This window comes from Ranitomeya variabilis, chromosome 8 (assembly GCF_051348905.1).
Source record: "Ranitomeya variabilis isolate aRanVar5 chromosome 8, aRanVar5.hap1, whole genome shotgun sequence".
NCBI lineage: Eukaryota > Metazoa > Chordata > Amphibia > Anura > Dendrobatidae > Ranitomeya > Ranitomeya variabilis.
The window spans coordinates 144,580,313-144,602,915 of NC_135239.1; the positions used below are offsets into that span (position 1 = coordinate 144,580,313).

The 22,603-nt window shown below is 43.5% G+C and overlaps 1 protein-coding gene across 2 annotated transcripts in view; it reads right to left on the reverse strand.

Moving 5' to 3' along the window:
* Window positions 1-22,603, reverse strand: part of MRTFA (myocardin related transcription factor A) — a 194,766-nt gene that overhangs the window by 66,784 nt on the left and 105,379 nt on the right. For both annotated transcript variants that reach the window (XM_077278872.1, XM_077278874.1), the window contains exons 6-7: window positions 16,499-16,660; window positions 8,443-8,603 (exon numbers count right to left, since the gene is read on the reverse strand). In XM_077278872.1, the coding sequence (XP_077134987.1) occupies window positions 8,443-8,603; window positions 16,499-16,660 (323 nt within the window). The remainder of the gene's footprint in view (window positions 1-8,442; window positions 8,604-16,498; window positions 16,661-22,603) is intronic.

Genomic DNA, 22,603 nt, shown 5'->3' on the forward strand with positions numbered 1-22,603 from the left:
GGAAAATACGGTATATATACACACAGTATATATATATATATATATATATATATATATATATATATATATATATATATATATATATATATATACACACACACAGTATATATATATATATATATATATATATATATATATATATATATATATATATATACACACACATATACATATACAGTTAGGTCCATATATATTTGGACAGAGACAACATTTTTCCAATTTTGGTTATAAACATTACCACAATGAATTTTAAACAAAACAATTCAGATGCAGTTGAAGTTCAGACTTTCAGCTTTCATTTGAAGGTATCCACATTAAAATTGGATGAAGAGTTTGGGAGTTTCAACTCCTTAACATGTGCCACCCTGTTTTTAAAGGGACCAAAAGTAATTGGACAGATTCAATAATTTTAAATAAAATGTTCATTTCTAGTACTTGGTTGAAAACCCTCTGTTGGCAATGACTGCCTGAAGTCTTGAACTCATGGACATCACCAGACTCTGTGTTTCCTCCTTTTTGATGCTCTGCCAGGCCTTCACTGCGGTGGTTTTCAGTTGCTGTTTGTTTGTGGGCCTTTCTGTCTGAAGTTTAGTCTTTAACAAGTGAGATGCATGCTCAATTGGGTTGAGATCAAGTGACTGACTTGGCCATTCAAGAATATTCCACTTCTTTGCTTTAATAAACTCCTGTGTTGCTTTGGCTTCATGTTTTGGGTCATTGTCCATCTGTAGTATGAAACGACGACCAATCAGTTTGGCTGCATTTGGCTGGATCTGAGCACACAGTATGTCTCTGAATATCTCAGAATTCATTCGGCTGCTTCTGTCCTGTGTCACATCATCAATAAACACTAGTGACCCAGTGCCACTGGCAGCCATGCATGCCCAAGCCATCACACTGCCTCCGCCGTGTTTTACAGATGATGTGGTATGCTTTGGATCATGAGCTGTACCACGCCTTCGCCATGCTTTTCTCTTTCCATCATTCTGGTAGAGGTTGATCTTGGTTTCATCTGTCCAAAGAATGTTCTTCCAGAACTGTGCTGGCTTTTTTAGATGTTTTTTAGCAAAGTCCAGTCTAGCCTTTTTATTCTTGATGCTTATGAGTGGCTTGCACCGTGCAGTGAACCCTCTGTATTTACTTTCATGCAGTCTTCTCTTTATGGTAGATTTGGATATTGATACGCCGACCTCCTGGAGGGTGTTGTTCACTTGGTTGGCTGTTGTGAATGGATTTCTCCTCACCATGGAGATTATTCTGCGATCATCCACCACTGTTGTCTTCCGTGGGCGCCCAGGTCTTTTTGCATTGATGAGATCACCAGTGCTTTCTTTCTTTCTCAGAATGTACCAAACTGTAGATTTTGCCACTAATATTGTAGCAATTTCTCGGATGGGTTTTTTCTGTTTTCGCAGCTTAAGGATGGCTTGTTTCACCTGCATGGAGAGCTCCTTTGACCGCATGTTTACTTCACAGCAAAACCTTCCAAATGCAAGCACCACACCTCAAATAAACTCCAGGCCCTTTATCTGCTTAATTGAGAATGACATAACGAAGGGATTGCCCACACCTGCCCATGAAATAGCCTTGGAGTCAATTGTCCAATTACTTTTGGTCCCTTTAAAAACAGGGTGGCACATGTTAAGGAGCTGAAACTCCTAAACCCTTCATCCAATTTTAATGTGGATACCCTCAAATGAAAGCTGAAAGTCTGAACTTCAACTGCATCTGAATTGTTTTGTTTAAAATTCATTGTGGTAAGGTCTGTAACCAAAATTAGAAAAATGTTGTCTCTGTCCAAATATATATGGACCTAACTGTATACATACAGTATATATATATATATATATATATATATATATATATACACACACACACATACACACACACACACACACACACACACACATTACAGCTTATTCTGAAAAATCACTGAAAGCTTAATTATGCATTAGGTGTCAAAATTAAGCTGTGGACCTTTCTGTGCTGCTAAACAGCGCGTACCACTTAAAGAAGCAGTTCACAGCTTGGACAACTTCTTGTCATACCCCTCACCTGGCCTCCATAAAATAATAAAGCTTATACTCCCCTCCTGTGCCGGTGGCGCTCCTGCGGTGTCTGCACACGATCTCCATGGGGCTCTTGTGCGGTGCTGAGACATGTGACACTAGCGCCCAATCAGCGCTGATGTCACTGACCCCACAGTTGGACAAATCAAACGTACAAATTAAGTCAGATCAGCTGCAGCCCAGGCTTCCTCTTCATGATTGATTTGCCCGAAGACAGGGATGCCAGTGCTGATTGGCTGCTGACACCGCAGGAATGGAGTCAGCACTGGAGGGGACTATAAGCTTTATAATTTTATGGGGGCCAAACATTTTGATCAAAAACTGGTTGTCCTAGTAGTGGAATACCCCTTTAAGTCAAGTTTGGGTACACCTGTCACACTGTGATTCAACTGCTGCTTTTTGCACCAGTGACTCCAGCACGTTACAGTAGATAACCTAAAAATTAGGTTGTAAATTCAAACAATTTTTTTTTTATAAATTGTAAAAATAATAACATTTGGGAGTCCTCAGTTGTTGATACCATTTAATGTCTAACTGAAAAGATGGTAAACCGCAGCTTTCAAGACTTCTCAGGTCTTCATCAGGCATAGTAGAACACAATCTTCTACGCCGTGAGGAGACCTGAGTAGTCTCGAAAGCTGCTATATGGTACAATCTTTTCAGTTAGCCATTAGACGGTATAAACCACTGAGGACTCAGTTTTTTATATTTTTCCATCTACTGGCTAACACGGTACTTAGATAATTTATAGGAGAAATCAATTTTAAATTTTCCTTCCTCATTGATTCAACTATTTATTATTATGTACTGGCACATCCAAAGATATGGATACAAGTGCATTAAAGAGATGGTTTGGAGTTAACATTTATTTTAATATCCTAAGGCTATGTTCACACGTTGCATTTTTTAATGCAAAAGTTTAAGCTGCTTACAAAAAGCAGGTTTTGCTTAGGTTTTGTCAGGGTACATTTGTCTCGTGCATTCTAATAAAGTTTAGTGCATACAAAAAAAAAAAAAAAAATTCAACTTCATCAGGTTTTAGCACCAAAAACGCAGCAAAACCTGATACCTGTTTTAGGTTTTTTTGCAGCATTTTTTGCACTACCCATTGATTTCATTGGGTAAAAAAACGCTGAAAGCAGTGACATGTTGCAATTTGCAAAGACTAAACACTTTGACAAAACAGTCAGGTGCAAAACCAAGGTGTGTGCATGGTATTTTGGAAATCTCAGACTTTGCTGGTACTGTGAAAAGCAGCTGAAAATTTGCAAAAAAAAAGCTGCAAAAATACAATATGCAAACCTAGTCTAAATGTCTGTCCATTTAATGTCATAATCTAATCTCTTGTACTACCCTTTAGTTAAAAAGTCCCAATCCTTCCCTCACTACTTTGACTTCTCTACTTTTTTTTTTTACTACCGGTATTTCCTCTGATGATGCTTAGTTTGACAACCCTAGTGCACGCGAAGATAGTCAAGTGAGTCGTCACCATCAGAGGATCACTGGCGCAGCCTCTGTCAGGTCGCAAACAAAATGCTACCAGTGACGCCTGTTTGAAGGGCTGGGCTAGTCCTTGCTCTCCTGGTCAACTCAGACGTATCCTCAGCAGACTCTTGTCACTATGCACAGTGACAGTGTGCTCGCTCGCCAGCTCTAAATAGAAGCAAGGAGCCACCGAGAGAGCTGTGTCCGTGCACGCTGCAAGATTACCTGGTGTACAGGAAAAGCAGACACCAGCGCCGCCCCTGCAAGTGGAGTCACGGATTAGAAGTCAACCCCTTCTCAAGCATTAGGTTTCCCCCAAGTTAAATAGCAGCTATGCTCACCTCCCATGACAGCACCATTCCAGCGGTGTCGGCACTGGCCCGCCTGGGCCCGTGTGACATGTCACGTGAGTGCTCCAGTCAATCAATCAGCGGCCACTTCACTCTCTCCTCCTTTGTACAAATCTGACAACAGCAGCCGCAGATCTAAGCTCCTCCGGATGTCAGATTTCTTCTAAGGTGGGGAAAGTAAAGTGGCCGCCAATTAGCTCACAATGTCACACGAGCCCCAGGTGAGCCAGTGCCAACACCGATGGGATGGCGCAGGCACCAGAGGCGAGTATAGCTGCTACTTTACTGGGTGGAGGGGGACATAATGATTGAGAAGAAGGAGTCTGAGTAATGAACAACCCCCCTTTAACAGCCATTTCTAATCAGACAACTCAACTGTGATAGTCTATATTGCTTCGGATTTTTTTTTTTTTTTTTTTGTTAGCAATTTCTCAAAGCAAATCATGACTTCAGAAAGCAGAGAGAAATGAAAAAGTGGTTCACAAGTGTAGGAAGAAGTACATTTCTTCTATAAGATATATTACAAAGTTTTGCATATTTGCTTCTATTGATTTACAGTGGGGGAAATAAGTATTTGATCCCTTGCTGATTACGTTTGCCCACTGACAGACATGAACAGTCTATAATTTTAAGGGTAGGTTAATTTTAACTCCTTAGTGACAGAGCCAATTTGCAGCTTAATGACCAGGCCAATTTTTACAATTCTGACCACTGTCACTTTATGAGGTTATAACTCTGAAACGCTTTAATGGATCCCACAGATTCGGAGACTGTTTTTTCGTGACATATTGTACTTCACGTTAGTGGTAACATTTCTTCGATATTACTTGCGTTTATTTAAACGGAAATGGCAAATTTTTAAAATTTCACAATTTTCAAACTTTGAATTTTTTATGCCCTTAAATCAGAGAGATATGTCACACAAAATAGTTAATAAATAACATTTTCCACATGTCTACTTTACATCAGCACAATTTTGGAAATAACATTTTTTGTTAGAAAGTTATAAGGGTTGAAAGTTGACCGTTGATTTCTCATTTTTACAACACCGTTTTTTTTTGTTTTTTTTTAGGGACCACATCACATTTGAAGCCACTTTGAGGGGTCTATATGACAGAAAAAAAACAAGTGTGACACCATTCTAAAAACTGCACCCCTCAGGTGCTCAAAACCACATTCAAGAAGTTAATTAACCCTTTACGTGCTTCACAGTAACTGAAGTAATGTGGAAGGAAAAAATGAACATTTAACTTTTTTCAAACATTTTATTTCAGAACCAGTTTTTTTTTTAAATTTTCACAAATGTAAAAAGAGAACATGAACGACAAAATTTGTTGTGCAGTTTCTTCTAAATATTTGGGCGAACGGCAGAGCTCGGAAGGGAATGAGCGCCGTTTGACTTTTTCAATGCAGAATTGGCTGGAAACGGACGCCATGTCACATTTGGAGAGCCCCTGATGTGCCTAAACACTGGTAACCCCCCCCCCCCCCCAAGTGACAACATTTTGGAAACTACACCACCCAAGGAACGTATCTAGATGTGTGGTGAGCACTTTGAACCCCCAATTGTTTCACTAAAGTTTATAATGTAGAGCCGTGAAAGTAAAAAAAAAATCTTTTTTTTTTTTCCACAAAAATGATTTTGTAGCCCCCAATTTTGTATTTTCAAAAAGGGTAACAGGAGAAATTGGACACCAAAAGCTGGTTTCCAATTTGTCCCAAGTACGCTGGTACCCCATATGTGGGAGAAAACTACTGTTTGGGCTTACAAGTAGTGACGTTTTGGAATGCAGACTTAGATGGAATGTTCTGCAGGCGTCATGTTGCGTTTGCAGAGCCCCTGATGTGCCTAAACAGTAGAAACCCCCCACAAGTGACCCCCCAAGGAACTTATCAAGATGTGTTGTGTGAACTTTAAACCCCCATTTATTTCACTAAAGTTTATAATGCAGAGCCGTGAAAATAAAAAATCATTTTTTTTTTCACAAAAATGATTTTTTTAGCCCCCAATTTTTTATTTTCACAAGGGTAACAAGAGAAATTGTACCACAAAAGTTGTTGTGCAATTTGTCCTGAGTACACCGATACCCCATATCTGTGGGTAAACCACTGTTTGGGCGCACGGCATAGCTTGGAAGTGAAGGAGCGCCGTTTGACTTTTTCAACACAGAATTGACTGGAATTGAGATCGGATGCCATGTCACGTTTGGAGAGCCCCTGATGTGCCTAAATAATGGAAACCCCCCCAATTCTAACTCCAAACCTAACCCCAACACACCCCTAACCCCAACACACCCCTAACCCTAATCCCATCCCTAACCATAACTCTAACTCCAACACACCCCTAACCCTGACACACCCCCAACCCACTTTAGCCCCAACCCCAATTTAGCCCCAACCCCAATTTAGCCCCAACTCTAACCCTAATGAAAATAAATATTTTTTTATTTTTATCACTGTGATAGACCCTACCACAGTGATCAAAATGAACCAATAGGAAAAATCTCCTATTGTGGCCGGGTGACAGCCGGCAGATCTCGGCAGGCGCACTGCGCATGCGCCCGCCATTTTCTTACCGGAAGAAGGCCCTGGTGGCCGTGGGGGGGGGGGAGCAGGAGGACCCAGGAACACCGGGGAAGGGGGATCGGGGTCCCTATCTCTCTCTCCTCTGATGTGCGATCACATCAGAGAAAGAAATTAAATGGCAAATCAGACTTTTTTTTTGCGATCGCCATTATACGGTTAATAACGGCGATCGCAACCCCGGGGTTGGTAAAAAAAACGACCCGAATCATGTTCTGAGGTCTCGGCAACCCCCAGCAGCCAAGAAGCCAAAGAAAATCTGACTCTGGGGGGCGCTATACACTTTTTCCACAGCGCCGTTAATTGTGATTTAAGTACCCTTAACTACCGCAGTTAAAAGGTGTATCGGCGGTCATAAAGGGGTTAACATTGAGAGATAGAATATCAAAAATAAAATCCAGAAAATCATGTTGTATAAATTATATAAATTAGCATTTTGCAGTGAGAAATAAGTATTTGATCCCTCTGGCAAACAAGACTTAATACTTGGTGGCAAAACCATTGTTGGCAAGTACAGCAGTAAGATGTTTTTGTAGTTGATGATGAGGTTTGCGCACATGTCAGGAAGAATTTTGCTCCACTCCTCCTTGCATATCATCTCTAAACCATTAAGATATTGAGGCTGAAAGCTTGGCAACTCAGAGCTTCAGCTCCCTCCATAAGTTTTCTATGGGATTAAGGTCTGGAGACTAGCTAGGCCAATCCATGACCTTAATGTGCTTCTTTTTGAGCCACTCCTTTGTTGCTTTAGCTGTATGTTTTGGGTCATTGTCTTGCTGGAAGACCCAGCCACGACCCATTTTTAATGTCCCGGTGGAGGGAAGGAGGTTGTCACTCAGGATTTTACGATACATGGCTCCATCCATTCTCCCATTGATGCGGTGACGTAGTTCTGTGCCCTTAGCAGAGAAACCTCCCCCAATCATAATGTTTTCACCTCCATGCTCGACAGTGGGGAGGGTGTTCTTTGGGTTATAGGTAGCATTTCTCTTACTCCAAACATGGCAAGATGAGTTAATGCCAAAGACCTAAATTTTTGTCTCATCAGACCACAGCACCTTCATCATCCAGGTGTTCATTGGCAAACTTCAGACGGGACTGCACATGTGCCTTCTTGAGCAGGGGGACCTTGCAGCACTGCAGGATTTTAAACCTTTATGACGTAATGTGTTAGCAATGGTTTTCTTGGTGACTGTGGTCCCAGCTGCCTTGAGATCATTAACAAGTTCCCCCCATGTAGTTTTAAGCTGATTGCTCACCTTCCTCATGATGAAGGATACCCCACGAGGTGAGATTTTGCATGGTGCCCCAGATCGATGTTAATTCACAGTCATTTTGTATTTCTTCCATTTTCTTACTATTGCACCAACAGTTGTCTCCTTCCCACCCAGCGTCTTACTTATGGTTTTGTAGCCCATTCCAGCTTTGTGCAGGTCTATGATCTTGTCCCTGATATCCTGATTAATTGAGTCTGTGGACAGGAGTCTTTTATATAGGTGACTATGTAAGACAGCTGTCTTTAATGCAGGTAACAAGGTGATTAGGAGCGTCTAACTGGCCTGTAGGAGCCAGAACTCTTAAAGGTTGGTAGGGGATCAAATACTTCTTTCTCACTGAAAAATGCAAATAAATTTATATAATTTATACAATGTGATTTTTTTGGATTTTATTTTTGATATTCTCTCAGTGTTAAAATCAACCTATATAGACTGTTCATGTCTTTGTCAGTAAGCAAACTTACAAAATCAGCAAGGGATCAAATATTTCCCCCACTGTATGCACAAGTTTCTGCTTGTGCCAGAAGCGAGCCAAAGAAACCAAAAAACACCCATCTAGCAACCATTACTATTGTCTGAGAGGATGAAACAAATGAATAAAAAAGTGCTTAGAGCTTGACCTCTACCCCGGTAGGCATCCTGCCAACGCCAATATCAGAGTACAGTAGTTATTCTCACCTGCACTGGAAATGTAAGGGGGACAGCATCACCAGGTCTGGGATCTGCATGAGATAGTATGGACAATTGTGACTCCTGGCTGGCGGGCTGTTCAGGAGACAGTGCATCACTGCTGTCTTCATCAAAGAGAGCGCTGTCTGCCACCTCCACATAATTCACATCTGTGATAGAAGACCAGGTGTACTTTTTAGTATAAAACAAATGTTATTTTAGGCTCAAATATTCTTTACAACAAGTTAAGAAATAACGGTTACACATTGCAGTGAAACTTTGGGTATGTGCACACATTGCAGATTTACTGCGGTTCTGCAGTGTTTTTTTCCGCACAGAAACTCTGCAGATCCGCAAGTGATTTACAGTAGAATGTAAATCTATGGAAAAAAAATGCTGTGCTAATGGTGCGGAAAATTCAGCACGGAAAACGCAGCGGATTAAAAGAAGGACCATGTCAATTCTCTTTGCGGATCTGCAGCGTTTCCGCACCCATTCCATAATAGAAATCTGCAGGGGTAAAAAACGCATGAAATCTGCACAGAATCTGCAGTAAATCAGCAACAAAAACGCACAAGATCCTGAAAAAAAAAAAAAAAAGGCACAGATTTTGACCTACGTTTTCTGCCAAGAGATGCAGAATCCGCACAGAAAATTCCACAGGTCAATCTGCAACGTGTGCACATAGCCTTAACCAGATATGAAGTCTATCATACTAGTCTGGGGAAATAATGTGTAGAGAGCCAGTCCAATAAGGCACAGTTACAGGGAAATCTAAGAACCAATATCAGGAGAATGGGAGGAAGACAGAACATAAATGAAAAAGAGTCAGTAATTGCAAGAAATTATAGCATGCATTTGGAGAGATGGTGATCTCCACGGACATGATATAGTATGTATTCTGGTTGCTAGTAGAATGTGAGGAGCTAATGCAATCCCTTAACAACGCACCTTTTTATCATAAGTCATTAAGGAAAGCATGCAGCTTGCTCATGAGCTGAGCCAGCTGGTTACTAGGCAGACTCCGCTGCACCAGCAAGAGCTTGCTCTGATCGCTGCAGTTTAACCATTTAACTCCTGCCGCCAATGTTCACCACACTCCAAAGCAATCGCAGGGAACAAGGTGTTACCCAAGGAATCCAGGGTCCTGCTGTAGGCCCCCATAACTACCATGTTGGTTCTCCTATGAAGGTCAATCACAGGCTGAACTTTTTTTTTTTTTTAAGGAGAAACACAATTTCTCTATTCGCTAGAATACTATACGCATGCTAATGATCGCAGGTTCAGGTGCCTTAAAGGGAACCTGTCACCCCCCAGGGCGTTTTTAAGCAAAAGAGCCACCTTCAGCAGCACTAAGGCTGCATTCTGTGGAAAAAAATTCCAAATGCGGTGAAATTGCAAAAAGATACCCGTAGCATCTCCATTTTTCGTGATCTGGGGTTGGGTGAGGGCTTATTTTTTGCGTGCCGAGCTGACGTTTTTAATGATACCATTTCGGTGCAGATACGTTCTTTTGATCACCCGTTATTGCATTTTAATGCAATGTCGCAGCGACCAAAAAATCGTAATTCTGGTGTTTTGACTTTTTGATTGCTACGCCATTTAGCGATCAGGTTAATCTTTTTTTTTTTTATTATTGATAGATCGGGTGATTCTGAACGCAGCGATACCAAGTATGTGTAGGTTTGATTCTTTTTATTGTTTTATTTTGAATGGGGCAAAAGGGGGTGATTTAAACTTTTGTATTTTTCTTTTTTTTTTTACTTTTGACATGCTTCAATAGACTCCATAGGAGACTAGAAGCTACCACAACCCGATCGGCTCTGCTACATTGAGGCGATGTTCAAATCGCCTCCATGTAGCTGAATCGCTATGAGCGCCGACCACTGGGTGGCGCTCATAGCAATCCGGCACTGATAACCATAGAGGTCTCAAGGAGACCTCTGGTTGTCATGCCGATGAACCCATGACCCCCGATCATGTGACGGGGGTCACCGTTGCACGTATTTCCGGCCCGATGGTCAGAAGAGCGATTTAAATGCCACGGTCAGAGTTTGGCAGCGGCATTTAACTAGTTAATAGCTGCGGGTGGATTTCGATTCCACCCGCGGATACTGCGGGCACATGTCAGCTGTTCAAAACAGCTGACATGTCCCCGGAAAGATGTGGACTCCCTGCCGGAGCCCACATCAAAGTGGGGGATACTAAAATCTGTGTACTAATACGTCCGATGTCAGTAAGGAGTTAAAGTATCACAGCTTATTCATTTCCTTTATGACTTTTTTTTACATTGCCTTATTTGCAGTTTTCTTTGTACCAAATTATATTCTTGAAAAGGCATATTCTAGTTGATGAATTTAAAGTTGCCCTAACAGGCTGGATATTGACTCTTGCCCACCCAACATTTACAAAACCAGTTCTCTCCTATAGTGTCACAAAATACAAGGACCCAACAGGGGGTCGGTCAGCAGACGGCATAAACACACAACGGGATGGAAAAGGGGAGAGGAAGGCCCTACCGATAGGGAAATGAGGGATGGACACCCTCTGAGCTCAAACCATAGCCTGTCCCTGCTCTTCCCCAACACCCTAAGTGGGTCCTCCCCACCCCCAGCGGCATTAGGAACCTTGTCCCTCGCTGTAACCTCACACTGCCCTGGCTAGAGCTCTGGCCGCAAGGGCGCTAGCCTCACCACTGCAGATGGTACAAACACAGGGGATAGTGACAAACACAACAGGGATAAGGAATAAACACAAGAGGGACAAGGAATAAACACAAGAGGGACAAGGAATAAACACAACACTTAGCTTCCAGACTCCGTTGTCAAGCTTCACACCGCAGAGGACACAAACAGTACTCCAAACTCCAAAAGAAGCAGACACCAGAGAGCTACAACTGCACGGCTGGTCTCCACAGAGAAACTCTATCACTAACAATCAGCTGATGCATCAATTGACCATTTAAAGAATGGTGGGAGTGGTCATCACCCACATCAGCTGACCTAGTTACTCTGCAGCAGGCTTCCGGCAAGGGAAACTACTATTAACACCCGCTGGGCCTGAGACTTTTATAGGCCATTTCATAATTTTTCAAATTATTATGAACATTTCCAGCACATCCGGGATTGTACTACTGTTCCCAATTTATTTATTTTAGGAGTCGGAGTCGTTCCATTTTATACCGACTAAGACTCCACAGCCCTGCTTTTTTGACCACTTCTAGACTGGTCTACTCCATCCAGCTGTTATATGAATTGTGGTCGCCATAGAACATGATTTTATTAATTTGTGTGTGGTATTTACTCCCGGGGTTTGCCCAAACAAGAATCCTAAGGGATAGAGAAGCAATTGTCGATTAAGAACAGACTGTAGCAGTGTCTGGACATTTCGCCAAAGTGTCCGGACTGCTGGGTACATCCACCATAAAATGTAGCATGTTGGGCTTCTCTTTACATCCTCAAAAGCAGTCTAGAGAAAACTTACTACATATTCTATGGAAGTAAATAGGTAGGGAATAGATCCTTGTAATAATTTACTTGATGTTTAGAGAAGGGAAACCTAATAATTACCCTTAGTAATGGTTTCACAGTAATGATTCCATCTCTCGAGTAAAGAGTATATTCGCTCACTAGTCGTGTTCCATTTTTGGATTTGTGGCAGCTCTGGTTCCACTGTTTTAAATGTAGCTTTCTTCCTTTCAGGACCAGTGGGGGTTAATATTAGTTTATTAGTTTTCCTTCCTGGAAGCCTGCTGCAGAGAGACTAGGTCAGCTGATGTGGGCAGTGACCACTCCCACCATCCTTTAAATTGTCACCTGATGCATCAGCTGACTGTTGGTGATATTGTTTCTCTATGGAGACCAGCCGCGCAGTTGCAGCTCTCTCGTATCAGCGTCTTCTGGAATTTGGAGTCGTGTTTCTGTGTCATCTGCAGTATGGAGCTTGGCAACGGGGTCTGGAAGCTAAGTGTTGTGTTTATTCCTTGTCCCTCTAGTGTTGTACCATCTGCAGTGGTGAGGCTAGCTCCCTTGCCTGCCAGTGCACTAGCCAGGGCAGTGTGAGGTGACAGCGAGGGACGAGGTTCCTGATGGCGGTGGGGGGAGGACCCACTTAGGGCATTAGAGGAGAGCAGAAACAGGCTCAGGTTTGAGCTTAGGGGGCGTCCATCCCTCATTTCCCTATAAGTAGGGCCTTCCTCTCCCTTTTTCCATCCCGTTGTGTGTTTGTTGTGCCATCCGCAGACCGACCTCCCCCCTCCCGCCAAACCAGGCCCTCCCCGGTTGGGTGATTGTATTTCGTGATATTATCACCAACCCATACTTTTTCCTGGTAAGCCAATGGCTCAAGCTCAGGCTTTTGCTCAGCTGATCCAGACACTCACTGATGAGGTTAAGGAGCTGCGGTGTCAGGTTGTGCAGCAGCTTCAGCAGATGTAGGGGTTCTGGGTCGCGGCTCATGTGCAGACTCAACCGGAACCCAAGATATCTCTCCCTGACAAGTTCTCTGGGGAGAGAGATAAAATCTTGGTTTTTCATGAGGCCTGTAAACTATATTTCAGGCTCCGCCCTCGTTCTTCAGGGAGTGAGGAACAGCGTGTGGGAATTATAGTCTCTCTTCTCTAGGGTGATCCCAAATCCTGGGCCTTCTCCCTGCAGACCGATTCACCATCTTTGCACTCGGTGGACGAGTTTTTTGCGGCAATGGCGCTAGTGTATGAGGATCCTGATGGCGGATCCCTGGCAGACTCTCGACTCCTTAAGACAAAGCAAAGGGTCCGGCCAGCTGAGGAATACTGCTCAGAGTTTAGGAGATGGGCCACTGACACAGTGGAATGACCCTGCCTTTAGGAGCCATTTTTGTCAGGGTCTGTAAGCTAGGCTTTAGGATACTCTGGTGCAGTATGTTACTCCTGGGTCATTGGAAGCCGCCATGGCCCTTGCTATCTGAGTGGATAGACACGTCAGGGAGAGACATACACCAAATCTACCCCGTGGTTTTTTCTAGGGAGGAGGACACACTGGTGCTGACGGACAAACCTCTTCACTGACTAGGTTGCCTTCGGTTCGTCGTGGGACGGGGGAATGTTTATTCTGTGGTCTGACCGATCATTTCATCAATGTCTGCCCAGCTCACGCCAAAGCATGTTCTTCATTTCAAAAGCCGTATTCCCCTGGTCGTGTGGAGGGAGGCGACCAGGGTGTATATATTTCCTCCATCTTATCGTCTCAGTGTACCATTCCAGCTGAAGTGTTGGTTCCCTGGGTTACTGAGACTGTACCAGTGTTTGTGGATAGTGGAGCAGGAATCAATTTGTTGGATTCTCGCTTTGTCCAGACCCATGGTCTGATGGGTGGGACGCTGGCGAGACCCCTTAGCATTCAGTCAACTGACTCTGTCCCACTCAACCAAAGGAGGGTGACCCATTTCCTAGATAATAGAAACCTGTGTATATGGACTCTTCATGAAGAGTTCCTTTCATGCTATGTCTTGGAGGGTATGCCAACTCCCATCATCTTAGGCCTTCCTTGGATGAAGATACACAACCTGGTCATAAATTGGCAGTCCAGGGAAGTAGTCAGCTGGGACCAGTTGTGTAAGGACTGCTGCCTGGGAGCTACTATCTCTGCCATCCTTCTCCAACCTACCCCTTCATCTCCGGTGGGGTCAGCTGAGGTGCTGCCAGGGAGTAGGGGCAAGACTCAACCCTCACCACAAGTAAACCCTGAGTCTCGGAGTCCTCTTATCAGGAGGGTTCATAGGGAGGGCGGTGGTTCCCTCTGTATGTAGTGAGGATAAGAGTTTGGCGACAAAGGGGGATGCCTCTGTTGTCAGTTTCTCAAAGAGTTCACCATCCTGTGGTAAATGCATGCGTGGAAATAAACGTTCAGGTCCGGACCTATGTGTGAATGAGTAGAGTACGTGTGGGTGTCCACCAAAAACATCAGGTGGAAGTACGCAACTGAAACCTGGAGTTCTCAGCCCGGGGACTTTCCAGCTGGAGTTACCCCCAGTAATGCAGGTACACAACATATTCCACAGGTCGGCACTCTGGAGATTTGTGGCGCCTCCGGAGCCTACGTTATTGCTATCTCCATTGGGCTGCGGATCAGGTGACTGCGGAGGTGAATCAATGTGGATCGTCCTTACCGTTCGTCGATTCTGGTGAGGTCCGGTGTTGAGGGTCCAGAGGCCCCTCATTGAAATGGGAGTACTGTCACAATCCATTTTTGGATTCGTGGCAGCTCTGGTTCCACTATGTTTTAAGTAAATCTGCAAAAGGGATTAAGTGCACAGTAACAATGCGATTATGCTGCAGTGAAGGTGCCACGGCCGGCACCTGCCTGCAGAAGTGTTTTATGCTTTTTTTTTTTCATTCCGCATGTGATGGTATTTATTATGCAAACTAGGGAGCAGGGCACTGAGGGATCAGTGACCTGTCAGCAGTCTGCATTATGAATATCAGAGCATACACCAACCTTGCATTAGGACACCAGCATATCTAACACAAAACTGAAAATAACGATTAAGAAACAACCACAAGACGGATTTCATCACCCAGGCATCATTGTAATCAGTATTACGGCACCAACCTGACATTGTCTGTAGGTTACTATGCACAACCCTACTGACAGGTTCCCTTTAAGGCCTTTACTGGCAGCCAAGCAGTGGAATACTGCGATGTATGCGATGGAACATTGCTGCAGATCATAATGGTTTTCTTGAAGAAAACCTTGTCTTTTAAAAAATGGCAGCAGGTTTGGGAGTTGATTTTGAGTCCACCTTGCTGGTGTATGAATCGAAGTGAAGGTCTGTGCCCATTACTGATCCAGTCACTGGCTCTTCCATCTGGTCTGTCAAGAGTCATTCTCATCTCATCAGTCCATAAAAGCTTTGAAATAAATCTGTCCTCAGATATTTCTTGGCCCAGTGTTGATGTTTGCTTTCTGTATTTTGCTCAGTGGTGGTCTGGTCTCAGACCTCCTTGCCTCGGCCTGGTCTCTGAACACCTTGTACTTCGGGTCATTCCAGGGAGGATTCAGTTCAGGAATAAGACAGCACTGGATGATAATGGCTTCCTGGTTGCCCCATATTTTACTCTTCTCAATTCTTTAGCAGTTAGTGTGCGTTTTATTTCTTGACACGATTTTGCGACCCTGTTGACTATTTGCAACAACATTTTTGATGGTTCTGTGATTCCTCCCCAATATGTTAGTAATTGCAAGAGCACTTCCTCCCACTGTAAGGGCTCACGCACGTCAGTTTTTCATGTACGAGTGCTATGTGCTTTGTCCAAGGATAGCACTTGTATTAATGACAGTATGTGGCTGTTCACATGTCAGATTTTTTCCTCAGACTGAGTGATCCGTGCAAAATTGTGGAGACATGTCCGATATCAATCTTAGTGTTGGATGAAAATCAGCAATGCAAATCTATGGATCAGGAAAAAATCTGGCAGCATTCGGATGCCATCTGTGTACTATCCATTTGTCACTAATAGATGGGAGAAGGCAGAGAAATATTATTTTTCTCATCAGTGACTAAATCTGTTGACACTGACCAACCTTTGATGAAAGTTTGTTTTTATCATACGCCACATAAAGTGAGGTATGAATGAGGTCTAAGACTTAATTTTTTACTTTTCAGAGTCCATTAAATCTCTGTTTCGGCCCATTCTGCCTGAGGAAAACAAACTGCCCAATAATTCTGCACACCTTGATAAAGTCCACACCCCCCTCAATACACACATACACATCACCTGATCTGCATCATCCAATAAGCATTCAAGTTTATAAAGCTTGGAGTATTCTGCATAACGATGATCTGGTCAAAATACTCACCGCATAAGAATTGTGCACAGTGTAGACTGACATGAAAAGTGGCAATGAATAAAAGCGGTGTAAAGTGTAAAATAGGGAACAGCAGCAAATTTGGTACATTTCTCGCTTTTCGATTACAGTTATCAATACAAATGGGTGCTCCCATTCTTCGGTACCTGCACCCTCCACTTCTACTGGAAAACGTCTCTATCATGCATCATCAGGTAGACGTGCAGAGGTTTGCTCACCTATTATGGCTTCCTTTAGGCTCGTCTCTACAGGAAGAATATTTTTAACCACAAGTTCCATGGGACCAGGCCTCTGGGAGATTTTTTCATTCAGGTCATCAGCAAGGCGCGCTCTTTTCAGTTTCAGTTGTTTGGCTTGAAGGGATGGCTCAGCTAAGGTCTCTGGAAGAAGTAACAGAAAAGTTTTAAAACTCCAAAGTATATAATAAGGGAACCTGTCAGCAGGATTGTGCACAGTAACCTATAGACAGTGTCAGGTCGGTGCCATTATACTGATTACAATGATACCTTGGTTGATTAAATCCGTCTTGTGGTTGTTGTTTAATCTTTATTTTCAGTTTTGGGTTAACGATATGCTCGTGCTCCGGGGCGGCCTGTGTTCCCTTTAATGTGGGTGTCCGTTATAGAAAATCATTGTTCAAACACTCCATTAGGCTCATTTCAGTAAAGCACACCAACAGTTATGAATAAAAAATAAAACCTTTAAAATGTACCATATTTTTCAGACTACAAGACGTACTCCTTCCTCTCGCCCCCAAATTTGGGGGTAAAATGGGGGTGTATCTCAGTCTGAATGTAGCTTACCGGGGGTTGCGGTGGTGGTGGAGGCAGGAACCCTTCCTCAGGAGGAGGAGGCCGGCGGCAGCAGAAGAGGTACGATGCTGCGGGCCCAGTGTCGGCAGAGCAGAGGGCAGAGATCCCAGTCTGCGCAGGTGCCGCCTGTGGCTTCAGGAGAATGGCCGCTGGAAAAGCAATGCACTCTGCATGCCGCACTGCCGTCACCAGGCCCGCAGCATCCGCTCTGCCTCACCGCTGACACCGGGCCCGCAGCATCACTGGAGCACCCACTTCTCCCACACAGGGCCTGCAACTTTGCCCCACTTCTGCCACCACCGGCTACCTGAGGAAGGGACATGCTTCCTGTCACCCGACACCACCGACCCCTGGTTAATATACCTTCAATTTGGACAGACACCCCATCTTATGAAAAAAAAATTGTTTTTTTTCCCCTATTCTCCTCCCCAAAATTTGGGATGCGTCTTATAGTTTGAAAAAATACGGTAGTTAATTTAATCTGTCAGCAGGTTATTGCAACTTAATCTGAGCGTAGCATAATGTAGGGCACAGTACTTTGATTCCAGGGATGTGTCATTTATTAGGCTGTGCGTTGTAGTTTCAATGCAAACAGTGTTTTATCAGCAGGAGATTATCCTTGCCAGGACTGCATCTCAGGCGCAGAACAGTCCAGCTAATCTGTGTAAGGCTAGTTTCACACTAGCGTTTATCCGGGCTGTGGAGGCATGCAGACTTCCTCCGTGAAGCCCCGGCCACTGACGCACCTCTTCGTTCTGCTGCGCCTACGGCTGCATGCGGCGTGCGCACCCTATCTTTAACATTGGGTACGCAGGCCATGCCGCTGTATGCAGATGCCGAAGCATGCGTCGTTTTGATGGTGCGACGACCTGCGCCGAACGCAACATGTTGCATTTTCGTGCAGATGCCGCACCGTCAAAACGACGCATGCGGCGGCATATGCATACAGCGGCATGGCCTGAGTACCCAATGTTAAAGATAGGGTGCACAAGCCGCATGTAGGCGGAGCTGAACAAAGAGGCGCGGCAGTGGGCGGGACTTCACGGAGGAAGTCCACATCCCTCCGCAGCCCGGAAAACGCTAGTGTGAAACTAGCCTTACCCTGTGCCCACCACTAATTGGCGGCATGCTCACAACGCACAGTGTACACAGGGAGCTGCCAGACAGGGGTGTGCGAAGGGTTATACACAGAGCAGAAGACTTCGATCTGCTACATCTACATCTGACAAAACAGGGATTCTATGAAAGCTATATGAAGCAGCCCAATAAGTGATACATCCCTGGAATCAGACTATGTTATACTGCTTGCAGATTAAAAAAGCAAAAACCTGATGACAGGTTCCCTTTAAAGAGAGACTTCTGCCACAAAAAAAGTATATATGTTTCTTTTAATGGGCTTTCCAGTGAAAACAAGTCATCACCAATCAGGTGCTACCTTTGTTGATCGCTGGGGCTCAGACTACTGGGACTCTTACAGATCTACAATATGGGCAACTTGTCTCGTCTTAGAATGGAGTGGCAGTGCGGATGCTTGATCTGGGCTCAATTCATTTGTCATGGGGCTGCACTTTTGGCTTTTTCCAGCAGCCCCATTGAGAATGACTGGAGCAATGGCTAACTGGCTGGTCTATTTTGTATCGGGGATGAAAATTTCAGATCGAGGGAAACAAAAAGCCCCATTATTCCAATTGGTGCTGATCCCAGCAGTCAGAAACCCACTGATCAGCAAATAATCACCCATCATATCGATAGACAACTTATTTCAACCAAACAACCCTTCTAACTTAAAGAAGCACTCCTCCTATCAAACATGTTATCCTTTTAATATACTGTAGTCATCACATTACATAGCACTGTGTACTCACAATTGCTCATTTTACCCAGCTAATTCTCTGGTTTTCCATTAAGTCTATGTGATTAAAAACTGATCAGCTGAATCCGTCTAAGCTATATGTAGAAACAGGAGGTCAATTTTCTCTACACAAGTCGTGAGTCACTGCAAATGTCCCTGGCAGGCGGTGGGGGGAGCAGCTGGGTCAGGAGGTGAAGAGGGGAATGATTCATGCTGGGAAAAGAGACTTCATGTTTCTGCATAGTGAAAACATAAGAATTATCTGGGTAGAAAGGCAAAATGAGCAATTGTAAGTACAAAGTCCTATATAATAAAATCATTGCAATATTATGAGGATAAAAACTTTGATAGCAGGAGTGCTTCTTTAAGGGGTTTACTGGGCATATAGATAAACCATTGTAAGAAGAAATACACTGTAAACATTGGAAAATATAGAAGCTTCAGAATGTATTTGCTATTAAAATTCTGGCATGTTCCTGAGCTGTTACACGGGGTAGCTGCTGACTAGTTATTGTCAGTTCAAAGCTCAGATTATGAAGATTTACTACCTCTGCTATGAACTAAGTTATATTTAAAAATATATAAATAGGCAAACTCATTGTTACTAATGGTCGTATTGTATGGTAAGCTTCAACAGTAAAAGAATGATTGTATTGTGTAATAGGCTTCAACAGGGGGCAGGTCAGTGAGGGATCAGTGACCTGTCAGAAGCCATACAGCCCCGCAGCACGAGCATGTCATTAACTCAAAGCTGAAAATAAAGAATCGCATTGGCATAAACAAGCGCTTCTCACTAAATTAGAATATCATCAGAAAGTTAATTTATTTCAGTTCTTCAATACAAAAAGTGAAACAATATATACAGTCATTACAACCAGAGTGATATATTTCAAGTGTTTATTTATGTTAATGTTGATGATTATGGTTTACAGCCAATGAAACCCCAAAAGTCATCATCTCAGTAAATTAGAATAATTAACAAAAAACACCTGCAAAGGCTTCCTAAGGGTTTAAAAAGGTCCCTTAGTCTGTTTCAGTAGGCTCCACAATCATGGGAAAGACAGCTGACCTGACAGATGTCCAGAAGGCAGTCATTAACACACTCCACAAAGAGGGTAAGCCACAAAAGGTCATTGCTAAAGAAGCTGGCTGTTCACGAGTGCTGTATCCAAGCATATTAATGGAAGGTTGAGTGGAAAGAAAAAAGTGTGGTAGACAAAGGTGCACAGGCAACCGGGATAACTGCAGCCTTGAAAGGATTGTTAAGAAAAGGCCATTCAAAAATTGGGGGAGATTCACAAGGAGTGGTCTGCTGCTGGAGTCATTGCTTCAAGAGCCACCACACACAGACGTATCCAGGACATGGGCTACTAGTGTCACATTCCTGGTGTCAAGCCACTCATGACCAATAGACAACGCCAGAAGCGTCTTACCTGGGCCAAGGAGAAAAAGAACTGGACTGTTGCTCAGTGGTCCAAGGTGTTTTCAGATGAAAGTAAGTTTTGCATTTAATTTGGAAATCAAGGTCCCAGAGTCTGGAGGAAGAGTGGAGAGGCCACAATCCAAGCTGCTTGAGGTCTAGTGTGACGTTTCCACATCCAGTGATGGCTTGGGGAGCCATGTCGTCTGCTAGTGTAGGTCCACTGTGTTTTATCAAGACCAAAGTCGGCGCAGCCATCTACCAGGAAATTTTAGAGCACTTCATGCTTTCCTCTGCCGACAAGCTATTTGGAGGTGGAAATGTCATTCTCCAGCAGGACTTGGCACCTGTCCACACTGCCAAAAGTACCAATACCTGGTTTAAAAACAACAGTATCACTGTGCTTGATTGGGCAGCAAACTAGCCTGACCTTAACCCCATAGAGCAGGGGTCCCCAACCTGTAGCTCGGGAGCCACATGTGGCTCGCGGTCCCATAAATTGTGGCTCGCGGCTGTCTGTCTGCTTGGTGCATTAGCTCCAGTTCTAGCAAACAGGTATGAAGAGCACATCTGAAAATGGTGAATTTTGTGAGCAGCCCTGCAAGATAGGGCAGATTTGGATGCACATATACTGGTCTTAGGGGTTTTGAGATTATTTAAGTATGGTACGCTAAAGACAAGATGATACCACCAGTCAGATGAAGTGTTTGAAGCTGGATGTAACAGTGTCTTGGGAGTGCTTTATAGGAGAATACTGAATAGGGGGTATTGTGGGAACCCCTGGATCTTTGTATACTGCTTTGGGGTGACTGATTTTTGTGGAAAAACTTTGGTTACCATTATATCTGTAATGGGGGCTTTGGTTGCCACTATTGTGAGGGGGCAGGAGCTGAATGTGGCTCGCGACCCTCTCAAGGCTGGATGTGGCTCGCGACCCTCTCTCAGGGCTGAATGTGGCTCTCAAGGTCAGAAACGTTGGGGACCTCTGATCAAGAGGAAGATGGGAGACACCAGACCCAACAATGCAGACGAGCTGAAGGCTGCTATCAAAGCAACCTGGGCTTCCATAACACCTCAGCAGTGCCACAGGCTGATCACCTCCATGCCATGCCGCATTGATGCAGTAACTGATGCAAAAGAAGCCCCGAACAAGTATTGAGTGCATTTACTGAACATATATTTCAGTAGGCCAACATTTCGGATTTTAAAATCATTTTTCAAGCTGGTGTTATAAAGTATTCTAATTTACTGAAATAATGACTTTTGGGTTTTCATTGGCTGTACACCATAATCCTCAACATTAACAGAAATAAACACTTGAAATAAGTCACTCTGTTTGTAATGACTCTATATAATATACGAGTTTCATTTTTTGTATTGAAGAACTGAAATAAGTTAACTTTTTGATGATATTCTAATTTTATAAGAAGCACTTTTATTTAATACAAGTTGTTGCACTTTTTCAAGAGACCGGTTTAACCCTTTCGATGCTAGACAATCCAAAGGGAATATAGAGAACACCATTTCAAACAAACAAAAAAAACAGCAAAAAAAAAAAAAAATCGGTCCGATGCGGATCCAGAAAAATAGGACGAGTGTCAGTACTCTGCGAATTTTCTCAACTAGCAGCTGTATGACATGCGTATGCAATCTGTTTTTAACCTCTTTTTCATACTGCCCTCTATGAGACTCGGCAACTCTGATAGAATATCTTAGAGAAGTGTCATTTTAAACAAACTAAGGTTACTTTCACACATCAGGTTTTTGCCGTTAGGCAGGATCCGGCAAAAAAACGGATCCGTAGCAAATTGTGAAAAAACTGATGCAACGGATCAGTTTTTTTCCCGGGGAAGAGAGAGCGAGAGGAGAGAGAGAAAGAGAGGAGTGAGAGAGAGAGAAAGAAAGAGGGAGAAAGAGAGAAAGCGAAAAAGAGAAAGAGAGAGAGAAAAAGAGAAAGAAAGAGAGAGAGAGAAAAAGAAAGAAAGAAAGACTTAAATGGTCTGCTTTCAGTAGTTTTGATAAAATCACAATTTTATCAGCAGATTATTATCACTAAAGGACTAGTAAACTATACTCATGAGCTCTGTATAACAATGTCACCACTATTGATTGTCAGCTTTCTGCCTATGCACAGCGCCCACAGAAAGTTGCCAATCAGTGGCGTGGGCGTGGTTACACAGGGTTCAGACTTATGCTAGATCTGCAGCATAGAAAACATGGATTGTCAAAATGACAGTAT